At 51.2% G+C, this 19,336-nt stretch overlaps 1 protein-coding gene across 19 annotated transcripts; it reads right to left on the reverse strand.

Annotated features, from left to right (window-relative positions):
* Positions 1-221: 221 nt before the first annotated feature.
* Positions 222-17,966, reverse strand: TCTE1 (t-complex-associated-testis-expressed 1). Of its 19 annotated transcripts, none has more exons than XM_063813069.1 (7): positions 17,708-17,747; positions 16,360-16,592; positions 7,614-7,983; positions 7,255-7,306; positions 6,034-6,602; positions 2,184-2,633; positions 222-452 (listed from the first exon to the last, which is right to left on the reverse strand). In XM_063813069.1, the coding sequence occupies exons 5-7, from the start codon at positions 6,580-6,582 to the stop codon at positions 243-245; spliced, it is 1,209 nt and encodes a 402-aa protein (XP_063669139.1). In that variant the 5' UTR covers positions 6,583-6,602; positions 7,255-7,306; positions 7,614-7,983; positions 16,360-16,592; positions 17,708-17,747; the 3' UTR covers positions 222-242. The 19 variants fall into 19 exon arrangements, with proteins under 19 accessions (XP_063669139.1, XP_063669138.1, XP_054541834.1 ...); XM_063813068.1 differs by having other exon boundaries at positions 17,198-17,745; XM_054685859.2 differs by lacking the exon at positions 7,255-7,306 and having other exon boundaries at positions 2,184-2,243; positions 2,445-2,633; positions 17,198-17,739.
* Between the last annotated feature and the right edge of the window lie 1,370 nt (positions 17,967-19,336).

Consider the following 19,336-nt stretch of genomic DNA (forward strand, 5'->3'; position numbering starts at 1 on the left):
GGGTGTCCAGTAATATCCTTTCCTTGGGCACAAAGGCTGGGTCCCTACTGCATACCCTTTCTTCCCCCATGCCAGGCTCCCTTCCCTGCCTCATGTCTCCATCCATACAACCCTTGATCACTCCAAGGTTATTCACAGTCCCTCTCCCCGCTCCCTCTGAACCAGTGTGATACTCTGCAGCAGGCATGGCAGGGGTATGAAATGAGGGATGGGGCTGGGGCCATGATCCAAGTCAGGTCATTTTATCCCACAGAGTTCTCAGGGCCATTGGCAGTGATGGTTGACATGAAGTGGCTGGGATTCAAGGCCCGCTGGCGGGCTGCTTCTTGGTTTGCGTAGAGGGCCTGGCCAATGAGGTACTCGCTTTCCTGGGCCACATCTGACAGGCGCAAGTCAAATTCCAGGAGGGTCTTGTTGTCTGACATGCCTTCCAGGAGCTGCTTCCCACCGTCCTGGGAGAAGGGTGCAAAGGAAGGGGTCATTTACATCACTACCCAGGATCTGACACACATACTACACATTTTCAGGTAGATGTGACTAAAACAAAAGTTTCACAAAACAATACTTAACCTATTTGTGACGCATGTTGACATATTCTGTTCTTTTCCATTTGAAAAATGGTAGCCAATACCCACTAAATTGACATCTCAACCCTACTAGTTTGAAAAACATGAATCTCTGGCAATGATGATAATTCCATTCCTTTGGTTCAGCCATGGGCATGTGGGACAAATCTAATGAGATGTGAGGGGGAAGCTGAGAGAGGGTGGCTTCTGGGAAGCTTCTCCTCATTCCAAAAAGAGAAGAAAAGGGAGCAGGTGTTCTCCCGGTTTCTGCCTCTGGGCATGTCCCTGTATGAGATGTCAGAACTGTGGCAGCCATCTTGGGACTGAGAGAAGCACTAGCGAGGCATTGGCCATGAGACTGGGGTGGGCAGAGCAGAGGGTGGCACTGAACCCAGGGGTTTACCAACCCTACAACCCTCTAATTCTGGTTGTGGGAGACACTGAATATTCCTCCTGCTTAAGCCATTTCTGATTAAGCTTTTTATTACTTGCAGTCAACAGCACCCCCTCTAGAAACTGTGTGTGTGTGTGTGTGTGTGCACGTGCACGTGTGTGTGCATGTATGTGCCTGTGTAGGTGAGCAAGGCTGTTCTCATGGGGAGGTTTAGTAGAGGGTTCAGTGACCTAATGGAGGGCCCTGCCCAATGGTCATCACAGCTCCAACCCCTGCTGGGCTGGGTGGGCTAGCCCCAATGTGAAAGAATTTCACGTTGGGAGGCAGAATGCTACCATTCTGTGGTTGTGACCCAGTAGTGTGTTGCAAAGTCAATTTAATGGGTCACAGAAGCATTTTAAAAAATACAATAGAGTGGAATGTAAAGGAAAATATCAGCATATATCACAAGTCATAAATTTCAATATTATGATTATGTCAGTGTTCATGTAAATTGCATTTTTTTTTTTTTTTGAGACGGAGTCTCGCACTGTCACCCAGGCTGGAGTGCAGGGGCACGATCTCGGCTCACTGCAATCTCCGCCTCCTGGGTTCAAGCAATTCTCCTGCCTCAGGCTCCCAAGTAGCTGGGGTTACAGGCGCATGCCACCACACTGGGCTGATTTTTGTATTTTTAGTAGAGATGGGGTTTCACCATGTTGGCCAGACTGGTCTCGAACTCCTGGCCTCAGGTGATCCACCCACCTCAGCCTCCCAAAGTGCTGGGATTACAGGAGTGAGCCACTGTGCCTGGTCGTAAATTGCATTTCTTACTCTCAGACTTGGTTAAGAAAGTTTTAGAAACACAGTCTATCAGAAAGGACTCAGGCTTTCAATCAATCTTGGGTTTGAATCATAGCCTTGCCACTTGCTACTGACTTGATGCCCTTGGGCAACTCACTATCCTCCCTGAAACTTAGTTTTCCATCTAGAAAGTAGGGTTAAATATACTTAGTTATATACTTAAATATATTTAGGGTTAAATACGCTTAGGGTTAATATACAGTTACTTCGGTAACTATAAGGATTAAAGGAAAAATAATAATCATTGGGATACACAGTATGTGTGCATACTTGATGCAGTATGTAGTATGTAAACTCTGTGATCTTCACAATTATCCCACAAGTACCCCTGGCAGTTGGATTCCACACCCACCCTCACAAGCCCAGAATAGGTGGCTCACCAGCCCGATGTGGTTGCAGGACAGGTTGATGCTGGTGAGTGTGGTGTTGATGGCAAGCACCTGTGACAGGAGTGTGGCAGTGGGCTCAGACAGCTCATTGCCACCGAGGTGCAGTGTGGTGAGGCACTTGTTGGTCTGCAAGGCATGGGCAAGAGCCTGGCCACCCTCATCCTCGATGCAGTTGAGACGTAGGTTGAGGGAAATGAGGTTGGTGTTGTGTGCCAGAGCGTGAGCCAGGGACTGGGCACCGGGTGCACGCACCTGGTTGTTAGCCAGGTTGAGCACACGCAGGCGGCTATGGCTCAGCAGCTTGGCAGCACCTCGTGCACCACGGTCCCCAATGAGGTTTTGTGACAAGTCCAGCTCCTCGAGGACTGGGTGGTCCAGAAGGCTTCGAATTATGATGCGTGCCTTGTCATCATCCACCTTGCTTCGGGTCAGCTTGAAGATCTGTGGGCAGGCAGAGGGTCTATAGCAACTGCCAGCCAGGGATAATCAGCCTGCCCACCTAGATCTTTGGCAAACTTGGCTCACCTAGTGTTGGCCACCTGGCTGGGTCTTGGAGGGGGCCAAGCCTACCAGCATGGCAGAGTAGTGTAGAATTGGTGGCAGGTAGCAGGGAGGAAAGATCACTGTTTATTGAGCAATTACTACATGCTGGGTATGCTGCTTGGGTCTTCCTTTTTTATCTTTTTTTTTTTTTTTGAGACGGAGTCTCGCTCTGTCACCCAGGCTGGAGTGCAGTGGCGTGATCTCGGCTCACTGCAAGGTCCACCTTCCAGATTCACGCCATTCTCCTGCCTCAGCCTCCTGAGTAGCTGGGACTACAAGTGCCCACCACCACGCCCTGCTAATTTTTTGTATTTTTAGTAGAGACAGGGTTTTACCGTGTTAGCCAGGATGGTCTTGATCTCCTGATCTCGTGATCCACCCGCCTCGGCCTCCCAAAGTGCTGGGAATACAGGCGTGAGCCACCGCGCCCGGCCGCTTGGGTCTTTCATAACCATTATCTCTAACCTTCAGCATCTCGATGAAGAAGAGAAAGTTCTCTCCATTTTACAGACAGAAAATGGAGGCTTACATTATTTCCCCAGAGTAATGCAGTGATTGAAGCAGTTGAGACAAGTTTGGAATCCAAGCCTGCCTGAGGCCTCAGCCCTCACTGCATCCTCCTCTCCCAGCCAAGATCCACCAGGGCAAGGAGAGGACCTCTTTGAAGGAGGTTGCCAGGGCAAGAACTAGGGAGACAGTGGGGAGGTGGAGAAGCAGGAAAAGGATGAGATAAAGGAATGAAGGAAAGGGGATGGGGCTGGCAGTATGAATATTGTCCATGGGAGCCTCTCCCCCTCACCTTCCCACTGGCTTGTCCCACTCCTCTCTCTCCCTTGAGACCTCTGAGTTTCTGGCCTCTCTCTCCCTACCCTTCGCTTCACTCCTTTTTATACCCCTCTTACCCAGCTGAGTCTTTTGTGTCTCTTCTCTTTTCATTGCGTCTCTCTGGCAAAGCCCTAACCCTGGATCAGCCCCACTCTCTATTTTCTGCATGCCTGTGCGCAAGCAACTGACAAAATAGAAAACATCAGCTGATGGGACTGGTTGCTATCACTGGAACCACCAATAGGCTTGTAATGCTGCATGCCAATCTAACTATATTTCTCTGGCCAAAATACCCTCTTATAATCTACAACAACTATTTCAGCTTTTTGCAGCCTCCTCAGAATTCAGGGGCCTCCTTGCTGAGCCCCCTCTTTCAGCAGGTGAACTCTCCTCTTGCCTTCTCAGTCATTGAATGGGAACCTGTCATTTTCCTGATACCAAGCACTGACTTATTGGTCTATGAACCCGTGCCTCTCTTCTACATTCATCCCCTTTCTTGCAACTGGATGGAGCCTTACACTGGTTTTAAATATATGTGAGTTATTCTGAAGGAACCCAAAGCTCTCATCGGTTATGGCTGTACCTTTTCCCCTTCGCAGCCAAGTTCTTGAAAAAGCTGATCACAGCCACCCATTCCTCACTTCCCACTCTCCCCAGAAACCACTGCTATCTGGCCTCTGCTCCTGCCACTCCACTGAAATAGCTCCCCCTCAGTGACCTCCACGTTCACTAAATCCAGTCCTCAGCTCTATTCCACCCCGTTGCTCACTCCCTCTACTTGAAACATACCCCTCCCTTGCTCTGTGACACAATGCCATGTTCCCCATTTCCTCCTCCCTCTGGCTTCCTGGCAAGCTCTTCTTCTTCCACTGAGACCACATGCCAGGCCTCTTCTTGTCTTGCTTTTGGCTCTCTCCTGTGAGACTCCATCCAAATCCAGGGCTGCAACTGCCACCTTCATGAAGACGGCACACATTCCCACATTCAATTCAGACCTCTCATCTGAGCTTCGGACCTTCTACCCAACTAACGAAATGACCCCTTCTTTGAGATGCCTCAAACTGAAACTTACACTCTTCCCCCTCAAAACTGATCCTCTTCCCACATTCCCTGTCTCTGCAAATGGTCCCTCCAGCCATCCAGCCTCACAAGCCAGAGGTCTTGCACCTCACCTCCTTCTCCTTCCTTCTCCTTCAGATCCTCCCTGTGACAGTGTGGCCAGGTGCATGCCAGACACATGTCTGCCTAAATATGTGTTGACTCTCTCCACTCCTTTGAGTCTCCACAGACACTACCCTCGCTGAAATGACCCTCACCCTCACCTGGATTTGGCAGTGATCTCCTAGGTAATCTGCATGTTCACTGCTGCCCTGCCCAGGCCATCCTCCCTCACAGACAGAGTGACCTTTTCACATGTGAAATCCAATAATGGTATCTACTTTTTTGCCTAAAACCCTTGGATGGTGTCCCAGAGCTCCTAAGGATAAAGATAGCCTCCTGGACAAAGCCTCCTTCACCCAGCAAGGCTGACCACCTCACACTCTGCGCCAGCCACACAGTCTTCTCTTTCTCTTTGAGCTGGCCATGTTCACTCTGCCCATAGAGCCTGTATGCACTGCTCCCTCTGTCTGGAACGCTCCTCCCTCTGAGACTGTAACTCGTCCTCCTCCTTCTAATCTCTATGTAAGTGACATTTGTTCAGGGAAGCCTTCCCTTGCAAGGTCAAACGCTCCTTTATAATCTCTCATAAGAGTATCTCTTCTTTATAGCATTCATCCCAATTCAGGGGTACCAGAAAAAAGTACAGGATGCCCAGTTAAAAATAAATTTCAGATAAATAAGAATGCCCCATGGAATATTCGGGACATACTTATAAAAATTCTTTGCTGTTTATCTGAAATTCAAAATTTTGAATTTCAGACAGGGTCTCATTTTGTAACCCAGGCTGGAGTGCAGTGGTTTGATTGCAGCTCACTGCAGGCTTGAACTCCGAGGCTCAAGGGATTCTCCTACCTCAGCCTCCTCAGTCTCTGGAAGACTACAAGCGTGCCTGGACCTGAAATTCACATTTAACTGGATGTCCTGTATTTCTATTTGCTAAATCTGGCAACCCTATTCTAGTGTCAATTTTATGTTTATATGATTGCTGATTAGTGCCTTTATCCCATCAGACTGTTAGCTACAGAGGGCACAAATGACAATCTTGCTCATCCTTGAATCTTCAGCACCTAGGACAGGGCCTGGAGTGCAGCTGTTTGTTCAATGAAACAAACTGGTGAACTGGGAGAGCAGCGCCTTGTTCATCTCTACACCCCCAGAACCGTGTATCTTGGTGCAGGGTGCATTAAAAAACACTTGGCCAATGAAAGAGAAGGAAATAGGAAGAAGGTAATAATAGAGGAGGAAGAGGAGGGGAGAGGGAATCTGAGAGATGCTGAGAAGGGTCGGGGGGAAGGCTGGGAGCAGACAGTACCTTGAGGGTGTGGCATGCCTTGATGGCGGCTGCCAAGGAGAGGCAGTCGCGGTAGGTGAAGAGGAAGAGATTCCACTCGAAATTCATGCCGCAGTCCTTGACATCGTACACCAGGTCCAGCTCCTCCAGGTGGCTCAGGCCAGCTACCAGATCGCCCAGTTGGTAGTGGTCAACGGTGGGCTCCTCCATCTCTCCCTCGCTGCCTGAGTCGGACTGGTCGCCCGGCCGGAGCTGGGCCGGGAGCTGCACCGGCGGAAGGAACTGATCGACGTGGACCCTGCGCACGTAATTCCGGCAGAGCGGCAGCAGGTCGAGGATCACCGCAGGGTCTGTGGTGCCTGGGATAAAGTGCTTTAGCAGGTTCTCCAGGTGCCGCTCGAAGAACATGCGTTTCCAGCTGCCGCCATGGTGGGCCACGTGGCACACGGGCCAGCGATGCATGCAGCAGCGGAGCCAGTAGTTCTCATTGTCTATCAGGTTGGCGGTCACAGCCAGTGGTAGGTCAGGGGACAGGTGGTTCAGGACCTTCTGCTGGTGTTCCGGGAGCATCTGCTTCAGGATAGGGTTTTCTTTGGGAACAGAGGAAGGAGCGCAGGGGGTCACAGTGTTGGGGGACACCTCAACATGATGCCTCAGGCTGGGCCTGCCTGGGAGCACCAGGCAGAGACCCTTCCCTGCTTAGGGGATAGACAGCCTCTGCTCTCAGGGGGGCTCAAGCGGAGGGTGGGACACAGCCTTTAGCTTTGGGATGTTCCCTGCCTGAAGGTGGACATCTCAGCATCTGTTCTCAGGGAGTTCCCAGACTGAGGAAGACTCTCAGGTCCAAATCTCAATTATCACCTGGTCTGATGGGGGATACAATCCCTGAGGTCAGAGGCTTCCAATCTTATTTGATTCATCCATTTCAAAACAAGAAATTTTTTGAGCACCTACTATGTGCCAGACACTGGAGGTAGCACTATGAGAGACTACTATGTCCCACGTGCTGGAGATAGAAGAGTAAGCAAACAGGGCTCTCCCTTTTGGAGTTTACATTCCAGTGAGGGGAGGCTGACAATAAACAAGTAAAATGAGTGAGACTGGGTGACGATAGTTGCTGTAGATGAAATAATGGCCCTGTCCTCAGACAGCACCCCATCTGGTAGGAGAGGCTGGCAGTCCATCTTTGGAAAGGATCAATATTACAGAGCACAAAATACGGAACAAACCAAGAGCCCTTACATGGCATGGAAGACTCCATCAGAGTGGAGGGCGGTTCACTTGGGAAGGCTTTCTGGAGGAGGAAGTAGATATGGCTCAGGCTGGGTTTTGCTGGAGAGAGTAGAAAAGGCAAGGAGAGGGCAGAGGCATGGAGGGTGCAGTGTGGGTGGGAGTCTGGTGGGACCTGCCAGTGGGAACAGAAGGAGAAACTGTCTTGGCCCTGGGTGGAAGGGAAGTGTTGAGTGGGTATGAGGATGCCATACGGGAGAGCAGGGGCTGCCCCAGGACCCAGCTTCTGCAGTCTTGGCTCCGGACAGTCCCCACCCACCTAGCCCCACTCTTGGCCTTCTCCTGCCCACCTAAAGCAGGGACAGACTCACTCTGGAAGTTCCTGATAATGTGCTGAATGCAGAGCTCTGTGAGGAGGGGCACGATGGCCAGTGACCACTCAGGATCCTCAGCAATGATCCGGCGCATCCGACGGATATTGGCCCTGGGATGTGGGTTCCTGGACTTTGCAGGGACTGGTGTGATTGAAGGCTTTGAGAGCTGTGGGCTTGTGCTTGAAGTGTGTCCTCCAGTGGAGGACTTGTCCTGGGTGGAGACTGAGGAGTGGCTGGGGTCCAACAATGCTGATGTCGTTACGGTATCCTGCATGCTGGAGGCTGGCAATGTAGGGGTGCGTGGCCCCTGGATGGCCTTATGACAAGAAGCTTCTCAGACTGGCAGGTCCTTGAAACAGGTAGGGATCTGGAGCAAAAGGAAGAGGGTAGAGGTTACTTTGGTGGGTCTTGGCGGGCATTTACTAAGAGAGGTGGTACAGAATAGTGCTTAACGATCAGTCCCTGGAGTGAAGCAGATCCAGGTTACCTGTGTGGCCTTGGGCAAGTTACTGAACCTCTCTGAATTTCAGATGCTGCCTCTGAGAAATGAAGGTCGCAGTTCCAGTAGGATTATTTGGAGGAGTGGATAAAATAATGCATCCAAACGGCATAATATAGTATCTGACACATGAAACTAGCAAGGAGCAGCCCCAAATTTTAGATAATAGCTCTACACCAATTACAGTAATTGCTCTGTGCCAGACAATCTTTTTAGTTTTTTATGCCTATTAATTCATGTGTCCTCAGAAAAGCCTTTTTCAGAAAAGCCTTTTTCAGATAGGCACTTGTATTATTCCCATTTTTCTGCTGGGAAACTGAAGCAGAGAGGCTAATTGACTTGCCCAATGTCATGCAGCTTAGAAGTATCACGGGTGGGTTTAAATTCAGTCTGTCAAATTCATGCTCTGAACCCTACATTGAACCGGCCCTCTGAGGGTGAGGGGTGTATGTTGCCAAAAGACACAGGTATAATAAAGAGCCATTCAGCTCATAACAGGACCCTGCACTAAGTATTTTATAGAACAGCAACTGCCTGATCCGTAGGATGGGGTTGAGAACAGCTCTGGCCAACAGAAATATAATGCAAGCCAAAATGCAAGCCACATATGCTATTTTAACTTCTTTAGTGCCCACATTTTAAAAAGTAAAGAGAAACAAGGCTGGGCATGGTGGCTCATGCCTGTAATCCCAGCACTTTGGGAGGCCAACATGGGTGGGTCCCTTGAGGTCAGGAGTTTGAGACCAGCCTGGCCAACATGGTGAAATCCTGTCTCTACTAAAAATACACAGATTAGCTGGGCAGGGTGGCAGGCACCTGTAGTCCCAGCTACTCAGAAGGCTGAGGCATGACAATCACTTAAGCCTGGGAAGCAGAGGTTGCAGTGAGCCAAGACTGTGCTACTGCCCTCCAGCCTGGGTGATAGAGCAAGACTCTGTCTCAAAAAAAAAAAAAAAAAAAAAAAAAAAGTAAAGAAAAACAGGTGAAATTAGCTTTTTTTTTTTTTTGTCTTGCTCTTGTTGCCCAGGCTGGAGTGCAATGGTGCGATTTTGGCTCACTGCAACCTCCGCCTCCAGGGTTCAAGTGATTCTCCTGTCTCAGCCTCCCGATTACAGGGATTACAGGCGCCTGCCACCACCCCCAGCTAATTTTTGTATTTTTAGTAGAGACGGGGTTTCACCATGTTGGCCAGGCTGGTCTTGAACTCCTGACCTCAGGTGATCCACCCACCTCAGCCTCCCAAAGTGCTGGGATTACAGGCGTGAACCACTGTGCCTGACCATGAAATTAATTTTATATTTAGCCCAGTATGTCTAAAATGTTATTTAAACATATAATCAATATAAAATTATTAATGTGACATTTTATATACTATGTTTTCATATGAGGTCTTCAAAATTTGATGGCTCAATGGGCACATTGAGCCTACCATTTCAATGTGGCTACTGTTTCAGAGAGTGCAGGTTGAGAGAGAAAGGAGAGGGGAACGAGACCCATGCCCTGCCCAAGGTGCCAGCACCCTTCTCTCCTCCTTCCCACTGAGAGCTCAAACTCCAGGTCCCTTCCCTTCCATCTCCCCATCCAGTCTTCCTCTAGCTCTCCCAGCCTCCCAGCATTCCAGACAGCAGTGGGCAAGTGTGGGAGGCGAGAAGGCAGCTAAATCTGGGGCTGAAGACAGAAGATAGAGGATGTGTCTTGGTCCGGGGACCCTCCCCCATTTGCCCATTCCTGCACCCTTGCACTCCTGCCCTGAGATCTGCTGGAGGAAAGCCCAAATGAGGCTGCTGGCACCTAGTTCCTCCTCCAGGCAGTTTCCCATCAGATGTGCACCCTGACGACTCAGTGCACTGGGTAGTGGCCAGTGGGAGGGAACACTCTGAACCAGCAAAGGCGTCCTTGGCAGAGGGAGGGACCAGATGGTGCTTCCCAGCCTGCCAGGCATCTCAAGGAGGAAAAGCCTGGTTGAGAGGCGGGTGGCAGGGAGAGGGATAGTGCGGGAAAGATATCTAGGTATTGTGACATCCCCTATGCAAATCAAATGCAAATTCACACACAGATTATGTCCAGAATTGTGGAATAACCAGATAGTGCTTTTTGACTAATGGCCTCTCAGAGTGTAAGGCTGGAGGGGGTTGCTGCTTAGCGATACTGGCTGACTTTGCATTTCTGGCTTTGTCAGTTATGTGCTTTGTGACCTTGGCCAAGTTACTTAACCTATCTGAGCTTCAGTTTCCTTATCTGTGAAACTGGATAATAATATCTTCCTACATGGGCTGTAGTGGAGATCCCCCTGAGATAATGGTCGGTTAATATTGATCATTGTAAAGAATACAGGGTGTGTGGAGAATGAAGGTACTATGAGGGGCAGGGGTCTGAGGTTGCAGAGACCACATCCAGGAGACCTGCTTCTTGAGTGCTGACCTGAGATGGTATCTTTGGGTGAGTGCAAAGTTTCTGAGGCCCTTCCCTATTTCCAGGAGCGATGTGAAGGGCAAGGAGGCAGGGTGGTGTTGGGGGCTCATAGACAGTACGACAGAGGCAAAGGAGGAAGGTCAGAGGCAACAGGCCAGCCCAACTCCTGCTTGGTTTTGGCCTAAAACATTCTATAATTTCCCTTGGTCCCAGATATGTCCCTGGACACCCATGGGCCACACCCAGGGAGCAGGACCAGGCTTGGCAGGGGGAGCCCCAGGTTGCTGGTGTGCATTGCCCTGGAGTTGACTCTTTAGTCATTCCTCACAGCACCATCCAGCTTCACCATACTGGCAGGCAGTCCCTTCTCCTTCTCCTGGGGAGCCACACCTGGGAAACCCCACCTGGGGCCAGGTGGGATGCCTCTGCAATCAGGTGACTCTAGTCCCACCGTCTAGCACCTCACTTTCAGGACCTGGAGTTCTTCCTACGATCTGGTCCTAATTGGTCTTGCTGCTGTTTTGTGCCTGCAGCCTGCCTCTGGGCATGACACAGCAGGACCCATCGGGGCATGTTCCAGGGCCCTGAACCAACTTCTCAGAAGGAAGTGGCAGGGCCTCGCTCCATATCACATGGCTGCCGTGTGCATGGCTGGTATAAAAATGAGCCCCTACTACCTTCAGCCTTTATAGGAACATCCATACCATAAGGCCTGATGTCATTTTAAGGCAAATGTTGAAAAAATTAATTGCATAAGATCAGAGTTGATAATTTTCAGTTAATCATCTCTTGATTTTTTAAAAATGGATATCACAAAAATATTTTGGCAGGCAAATTATTACCAGACACACAAGATTCTTCTAAGGAGGATTTTAGTTCTAAGTGTTTAAAAAAATCTACTTTTTAAACTAACAACATAGAAAACAAAGTATATTTAAAAGGATAACGAGCAAAACTAACTCCTTGCTGCCCCGCTGTCACTGTTATGAGGATATGGAGTATGGCTCCTCCCTTGGCAGGTCGCCTTCTGACCCCTGCCCTTGGGGGACACCCTTTGGCGTGCCACTCTCTTGGCTCTCCTCCTACTTTCCGACCATTTTTTTCCAAAAGTCTTCACCACAGACTTCTCTCCCTCTGCCCATCTCTCACGTGCCAAGGTCCCTCAGAATTCCACCATGGTCGTCCACTCATTCCTGCTGATGGGTTCTAGCTTTCACCTCTTCCAGGTGGGGTTTCCCAGCTGTGACGTCCCAGGAGAAGCAGAGGGTACTGTTACCAGGATGGTGAGGCTAGGGGGTGGTGGTGTAATGCCAGACTCTCCTACATCTGCATTCCAGACTCAAGTCCACTGGGATGCTGCCTAGGTCCCTCAAACTCAATCCATCCAGATGCCGGCACCAGAAACCAGGGAGTCACCTCTCTCTTTCAGCCCTCCCGCCCCACCCCACCATCTAGTTACTGATTCAGTTTTGTTTCCCACCCAGGCAGCCTCTCCTTTCCTGCTGCTGCCTTAGCTCAGGGCCCCAGTGTCTGTCTGGATCACAGCTTCAGCTGTTAGGCATGTGGTCTCTGGCATCCAGTCTGGTTCTCTCACATCTAGCCTTCACACAGCCGCTGTGGCAGGCTCCATGTAAGCCCTCTAGCAGCTCACCACTGCTCACTGGGTAAAATCCAGCCTCCCCACCTTGGTGTGTAAGGCCCTCCGTGGCTGGACACCTTGTTGGAAATAAGCTCCTCTTTGCATCTGGGACATTGCAGCCCAGTTCATGCTGCCCAGCCCTTGCTCAAGTTGTTCCCTCTGAAATGCCTTTCCCACCACCTCAGCCAGGGAAAGGGACAATCACTGGTCTTCTGAGTCTGAGCTCAAGCACCACTTCCTCTCTGAAGGCGAGGTGCTTCTTTGTCCCTGATACCCCAAAACAACCCCTCCCGTTGTCAGACCCCATCTTTCCAGTACCTGCATCACTCCAGTAACCTGACTGCCCACCCTCTCCCCACACCCACACTAGACTGTGAGCTTCTTGAGGTGTAGGGGCCGTCTCCTCCTCATTTTTGTCTCCAATTTCTAGCCCAGTGGTAGGTCTGCTTTAGGCGAGGTAGCTGGTGTTTGGGGCGGCTCCACTGGCTTCTGATAATAGATTCTGGCCAAAAGGAGTGTCTATTGGTCAGGGCAACTTGTTCGGGGGTGGCTATCTGATATAAGCCAATCGGAGTCCTTCTTGAGATTTGTCCAAGTGGAGGGAGACAGAAGGACATATGTCCTTGAAGGATCTGGATCTCCTGCTGCTGGAAGTCATTTCTCTCCACACGTACAAGGTCTGTTTGCGGCGGGAGGGAATCAAGCCTGGGGGAGACCAGCAGAAACGATAGATAGACAGAGACAGCATCCTGGTATCTTCAATCCCCATGCCTAGTTCTGGAGGCTCCCAGAGCTGTCTGGCTCTTTGGCAGTGCCTTCAGCTCTGAGAGCTAACTTGGCAGCCTTCTAATAAGTCCCTTTGCCAAAGCTAAGAGTTGGGTTTCTACTCCTTTTGACCAAAAGGTCCTGCCCCATTTTGACCAAAAGGCTCACAGTTTGGTGAGTGAAAATATGGGAAAAATCCTCAATCAGTAGATGAAAGAGTTCAATGGGATAGCTGAGAATGGCCAAAGGCCCCCAGGTTATTACTCACAGGACCTGATTCACTCCTGTGGCCTCTTCCTCTCTTGACTACATTGAGCCTCTAGTCTCACATCCCATCTCTCCAGGGCTGGGACAGTATCAGCACCTTACAACTGTCCAGCACTTAACAGTTACAAGGTCCTTTTCAAGGTCCTTTCAGAACTATCCTCTCAAAAAAAAAAAAAAAGGCTGGGTGTGGTGGCTCACACCTGTAATCCTAGAACTTTGGGAGGCCAAGGCGGGAGGATTGCTTGAGGCTAAGAATTCAAGACCAACCTGGCCAACATAGTGAGATGCCGTCTCTAAAAAATAAAAAAAATCTTCTCATGTGACTCTTCAACCACCCTATACTGGAGCTAGGATGGGCTTTCTTATCCCCATTTTACAGATGAAGAAACAAGGAAACAGGAAATGACTGGCCCTAAAACACCTATGAGAGCTGGGGCCAGCATCTGAGGGCAGGTCTCCTACCTCTAGCCACAATACACTACCCCTCCACAGTCACTCAGTATGTCCCCCTCCCCTCACTGTTCCTGCCCTCCACTAGGAAAGAAGAAAGCATATTCTTGCTCCTTGGGAAGTGGGGAGGGCCTCCCCGGGCTGAGCGCACTCCCAGGCCTTTGGCACTCCACTAGGGGAATTTCACGGCCCTAATGTACAGTCTTCATCCCTGTTAGGGTAAATGCATTTTCCCCCTAAATGAAACAAAATTTAATATCAATACTTGTATGCCTATATCCATATGTTAACCTTGAACTGCTTTTTAAAAACATATCTCATCATTTTAGGTCAAACAAAAGCATAGTAAATCATAAAATGTATACTGACACTAATGTAGCAAACTTTTTTTTTTTTTGAGACAGAGTTTCGCTCTTGTTGCCCAGGCTGGAGTGCTATGGCGCAATCTCGGCTCACCGCAACCTCTGTATCCTGGGTTCAAGTGATTCTCCTGTCTCAGCCTCCCGAGTAGCTGGGATTACAGGCATGCACCACCACGGCTGGCTAATTTTGTATTTTTAGTAGAGACGGGGTTTCTCCATATTGGTCAGGCTGGTCTTGAACTCTCGACCTCAGGTGATCTGCCCGCCTTGGCCTCCCAAAGCGCTGAGATTACAGGCGTGAGCCACTGCACCCAGCCTAATGTAGCAAACTTTTTAAAAAGTAGAAGTTGTAATATATGGTTTCTGACAGTTTAAGTGTGCAGAAATTACATATATAATACACATGACTATATATAAGATATCAGGATATATGTATTCCACACCTTAGTGTGAATGAGTTTCAGATACAAAAAGCAAAGTTAGAAAAGGGGCAAGGGAGGCGGGATATGGTGGCTCATGCCTGTAGTCTTAGCACTTTGGGAGGTCGAGGAGGGTGGATTACCTGAGGTCAAGAGTTCAAGACCAGCCTGATCAACAAGGTGAAACCCCGTCTCTACTAAAAATACAAAAATTAGCCAGGCATGGTGGCACATGCCTGTATCCCAGCTACTTGAGAGGCTGAAAGAGGTGGTTTATAAGATAATTAGGGGGAAAAAATGAAGGTTGAACCCAGGAGGCAGAGGTTGCAGTGAGCTGAGATTGTGCCACTACACTCCAGCCTGGGCAATGAGAGCAAAACTCTGTCTCAAAAAAAAAAAAAAAAAAAAAGAAAGAAAGAAAAAGAAAGGAGGCAAGGAGAATAACCACAGAAAGGAGAGGAGGTGGGGAGTGGGTAAAGGAGAAGACAGGAGTCTGAGAGAGCTCTGCCTGTTTCACAGGTTGGTCTTAGTCTGGCCTGGCAGTCATCAGCCTGCAGCTGAGGGTGCGAGTAGGTGGCACTATCTTCCCTGGGAGCCTGCAGGGATGGGTGGATACCCAATAGCTGGGGGCCCCGGGCACATGGACAGTCCCCAAGGACCCACAGAGGGCAGTCCTGGAGGTGGCTGAAGGGTCACCTTCCTCTCCAGAGCTTTCTTTCCCTGGGGAACCTGTTGGGCCAGTCAGAGAATCCCAGAGTTTGAAGACTAGGAGCACGTTCAAGACTCCAGTCTTGAACATGGGCAGGGCAGGAATCCTGACATTCCAGAGAGGTCAGGGCCACCAGGAGTGGGTACGTCTTGTGCCACCACCTGGTGTCTCCATCCAAGGATGTGCTGCGCTCTCAGAGGGGGAAAGTGGGAGAGTGGGGACACCTGCAGTGGACTTTCACTTCTCTGGGGCCTACCTCACCAGCTTGTTTGGCTTCACATGGTTGTGTCTCTAACCCGGGACCACAGTCCCCAGGGAAAGGCCAATCCTCCTCCCCTGGGCCCCTACTCTGCATCCTCAGGACCAGGGTCCAGGGTCCTGAAATCACACACAGGGAACAACGTCTATACCAGGACATTAACTCAAAGGATTGGGTGTGGACTGCTCTTTCCATGCCCAAGCACAGGTAATAGAAAGTGACAAGATGTTCCAGTTTGGCCAGGGTTGTCCTCATTTCTGATGGCTTGAATCTGGTGGACAGGTGTTCTGGGAACCATACCCTTGGCTATATATAGCTATGATTTATTGAGAGCTCTAGGCCTTCAATAACACGTACATAGCAGGAGGCAGGACAGCAGCTGGCTAAGTACTCAGGAGTTGTGCTGCTGCCTCAAGTCAAATCTCCACGGTGCCCCCCACTATCTGTGCAACCTTGGGCAGGTCCCCACTTGCCTCAGTTTCTTCATCTATAACGTGGGGACAGTACTTAATAGTATCTATTTCATAGGATTACCCAGAAGATTAAGGAGCTAATGTGTGTGAGACATTTCATATAGTGCTGGGCCCAGAGCCAGCACTCAAGATGTGTGTTAGATATTGTAGTGAAGATGCTAGATACCTTACTACATAATTTTATTAAAATCTCAAATTAATTATTGAGGATTATTATTTAACACTATTGTCCCCATTTCACAAATGAGGAAACTGAAACTTAGAAAGCTTAAGTAACTTACTAAATGTCACTAGCTAGTAAGTGGAGAAGCTGAGGTTTTAGTTTGTGTCTGTCTAATGCTCTTACTTCCATGAGATGCTGGGGTTGCTTATAAATTGCTCCCAACTCAGTCATTCATAGCACTTTTCCAGTGGGTCTCCCACTTTCTCCAGCTCATGAGCTCTCTTGTTCACCAATATGGAGCCCAGGGTTATCCCCTTGGTGCTGACCTAAATAGTCCAGGCTCCCTCTTCCAGTTCACTGCTGGGTATAGGAGACTTCCGCAAGGCTGGACCACTGCCTGCATCCTTTGGAGGGTGCAAGGAGCCCAACAGAGTGCTGCAGAGTGGTGCTCTCCTGCCCCTGGCACATTCCCTCCACAGGAAGTCTCGGGTCTTCTCCATCCTTCCTCAGGTCCCCAGCTAAATCTAACCATTCTGGGTAGGAGCTCCTTCCACCTGCCCTAATGGGAACACGAGGAAGATGCTGTAGGGTTGCATTCTCACCTTCTTGTGCATCACAGTTCTGGTCCTCAACTGTCCCCTCCTCCCTTCCTCTTAGTGGAGAAGTGGAGACACCCGGCCCTCTTTGGGCAGACAGCGCCTCTGTGCCTGGGACACTTCCCCAGGAGCTGGCTTTGCACCCACTGCTCTGACTCCCTTTCTCTGCCTTCTCAGCCGCTCCCACCCCAGATCCCCTCAGGAGAGCCCTCCTCTGTTCTCAGGGCTCTGGGCTTTTGTCTACACCCACCTCCATATCCTTCATGCCCACCATGTCTTACTTTGGGGTAAGTCACTCCCAAGTTGGGAATTCCACTTGTGGAAGGGCAAAAAACTTTCTCCAACTGAGCCTCGGCCCGCGTGCTTGGACTTGGGCTGGGTGAAACCGCCAGTTCACTTACCACAGCCCCTGGGCTGGCCTCCTCCCAACTCCTGACCACTCAGGTCTGTTGTCTCAAAAGTGACTCCAGCGGCTCTGGAGTCTCCCACCTCTCCTCCCTACCTTCAGCTCAGACACCCCAGCAGGGAAGCTCAGCTCCAAAGGCCAGGAGTCCCTCCCCCATCCTACCTGGGGTGTAGAGGCGCTGGCTTCTCCTTGGTAACCCAGGGAAACCGGCAGTGCAGTGGGAGGTAGGGAGATGAGGAAGCTTCCGCACCCGCGGGAGGGATTACAGCCCTCGGGTGATGGGAACGGACGGCCTTTCGGAGAAGCCTAGGGCCCCAGGGCTTGGGACCGCTCTCCTCCACGCCCTACGGATGCCCCACTTTCCCCCTCTTCTTCCCATAGTCCCTCCCCTCGCCTCACTCGGATCCCCAGCCCCGGGCCAGACGGTTTGCAGACAGTGACTGTGGTGGGGAGGAGGCGCGGGGCGTCCTCGCGTGGAGGGCGTGGGGTCTCCCGTGAGTACCGACCGGCGCTTCCCCGCCAAGGAAAACGCAACCCAGGCAATGGCCGCCCGTGGGCTTCGGGCCGGTGTGGGCAGAGGACGCTAGAGGGGCTCCCGGGCCCAGCCGGCCAGAGGGGGCCCCGATAAGGGAGACCGGGGCTGGGTGTCCCCACTCCCGGAGGTCGCCTCACCCGCTCCGGGAGCCCCGGCGCTCGCCTCACGCAGAGTCCCGCGCGCCGGCGCAGGTCTTTGTCGTTGGGGACGCCCCGCGTTGCTAGGAGCGGGCCGGGCGGGGAGGACGAGCGCGCCGCTGCTTCCTCCGCTGCCGCTGCCGCTGCGCGCCAGGCACGCGGCTTACTCGCGCGCAGGGTGGCCAGGCCCGGCCTCGGGACGGTTCCGTGGAAGCGGCCGCTTTGCGGGTAGTGGGACTGTGGCCTTGCGCTATGCCCTGTGCTTCCGTGGGACGTGTCTAGGAACGGGTGGGCTTTCTGCGGGAGGCGGGGGTCGGGCAGGGCTGCTGGTCTGGAGTGCTTGTGCTCTCTTGGTAGCTTTTGTGTGGCAACGGATAGGGAGCTGGTCCAGGAAAAGCGTCTGTGGAAGATGAAGAGGGTGGACGCACCTTCTCCAAGGCACCTGTAGAAGTCACTGGAACTCCCGTGAGGCCTCCTGTTGACCTTAGGCCCTGCGGGAGGGCACCTTCCACCTTTCCCCCAGCTGAAGGTCTGGTACCAGACGCAGGAAGGTTCCAGGCCAACACAGCGCTCCTTCACACAGTCCATGCCCTGTGCCAAACTCTCTTCCAGCCCTGGCGCGACAAGATGTGGTTGGGGCCCCAGATCTCCTGGAGGGCGAGAGGGACAGACCAGAGGGACGGCTAGTAAAAAAAAAAAAATTGGCCTTCAGGAAGGGAGAGGCAGCCAGGGTGGCGGGGGTTTCAAAGGGTAGCTTTGACTTCAGCTCTGCCGAGGACTACTAGTTGGTTACCCTGGATGAACATCTCGAAGCTCTGTTAACTCATCAATAAATCAGGGGTGCCAAAACTCATCTTGGCGCTCGCGGAGGAGCTTGAACCTGGGCCTGTGGTGAGCACTGCTAAACAGGCTACTGCCCCAGTGGCCAGGATGCTGCTTTGCAAGCAGTGAGGGGCCAGGCACCGGGGATTGGGTCCCTTCAAGCCCTCACCAGTGCCTTACCAGCAAATCATCAGTGCCTTAATTAGAATGAGAAACTGCAGAAAATGTTGCCAGGCGGGCCCACGCTGCTCGAATAATTTTTACTAGACAGAATTTGGTAGCCAGGGAGCCCTTGATTTGAAGATGGATCCCCTGAGGCCCTTTCCTTCATCTAGCAACAGAGATCTAGGAACAAAGGCAGAGGTCCAAAGTCTGGCTGTCTGAGGTGGACTCATTCTGGTAGGGAAGGAGGGCTTTCCTCCATCTCTTTGCTTTCTCCTGCTTTGAAGTGCCAATTTTCAGCTTCAGCTCAGGCTTGAGGCAGGTGCTGTACAACTTGTTTTAATAAGCATATTGTTTGTCTGACCCCGCTCTCCAGCCTCATCACCTGCCCCTATCCCAGCTCACTGCTCAGTGGCACTGGCCACCTCACGGCCTCTGCATTGGCTGTTCCCTCAGGCTGGAATGCTTTTCCCTGATTTCCACACGGGTCACACCCTCACCTCCCAGCTCCCTGCTCACATGTCACCTCTTGGTGAGGGAATACCACCATCCACACTCCTGATCCCCATTCTCTATTTTCCCCCCAGACCTCATCACCATCTGACACTTTCTCCCTTCTTTTTTTAAGACAGGGTCTCACTCTGT

This window comes from Pan troglodytes, chromosome 5, assembly GCF_028858775.2.
Source record: "Pan troglodytes isolate AG18354 chromosome 5, NHGRI_mPanTro3-v2.0_pri, whole genome shotgun sequence".
Lineage (NCBI taxonomy): Eukaryota > Metazoa > Chordata > Mammalia > Primates > Hominidae > Pan > Pan troglodytes.

What these genes read in the sequence shown, in the direction of transcription:
- TCTE1 (XM_016955620.3), bottom strand. Translation starts at nt 7,890, where the DNA reads ATGCAGGATACCGTAACGACATCAGCATTGTTGGACCCCAGCCACTCC. An exon ending in AGGCATGCCACACCCTCAAG is followed by an intron (nt 2,634 to 6,033) that starts GTACTGTCTGCT and finishes GCCTGCCCACAG; the next exon opens with ATCTTCAAGCTGACCCGAAG. An exon ending in CCTGCAACCACATCGGGCTG is followed by an intron (nt 453 to 2,183) that starts GTGAGCCACCTA and finishes CCCTTCTCCCAG; the next exon opens with GACGGTGGGAAGCAGCTCCT.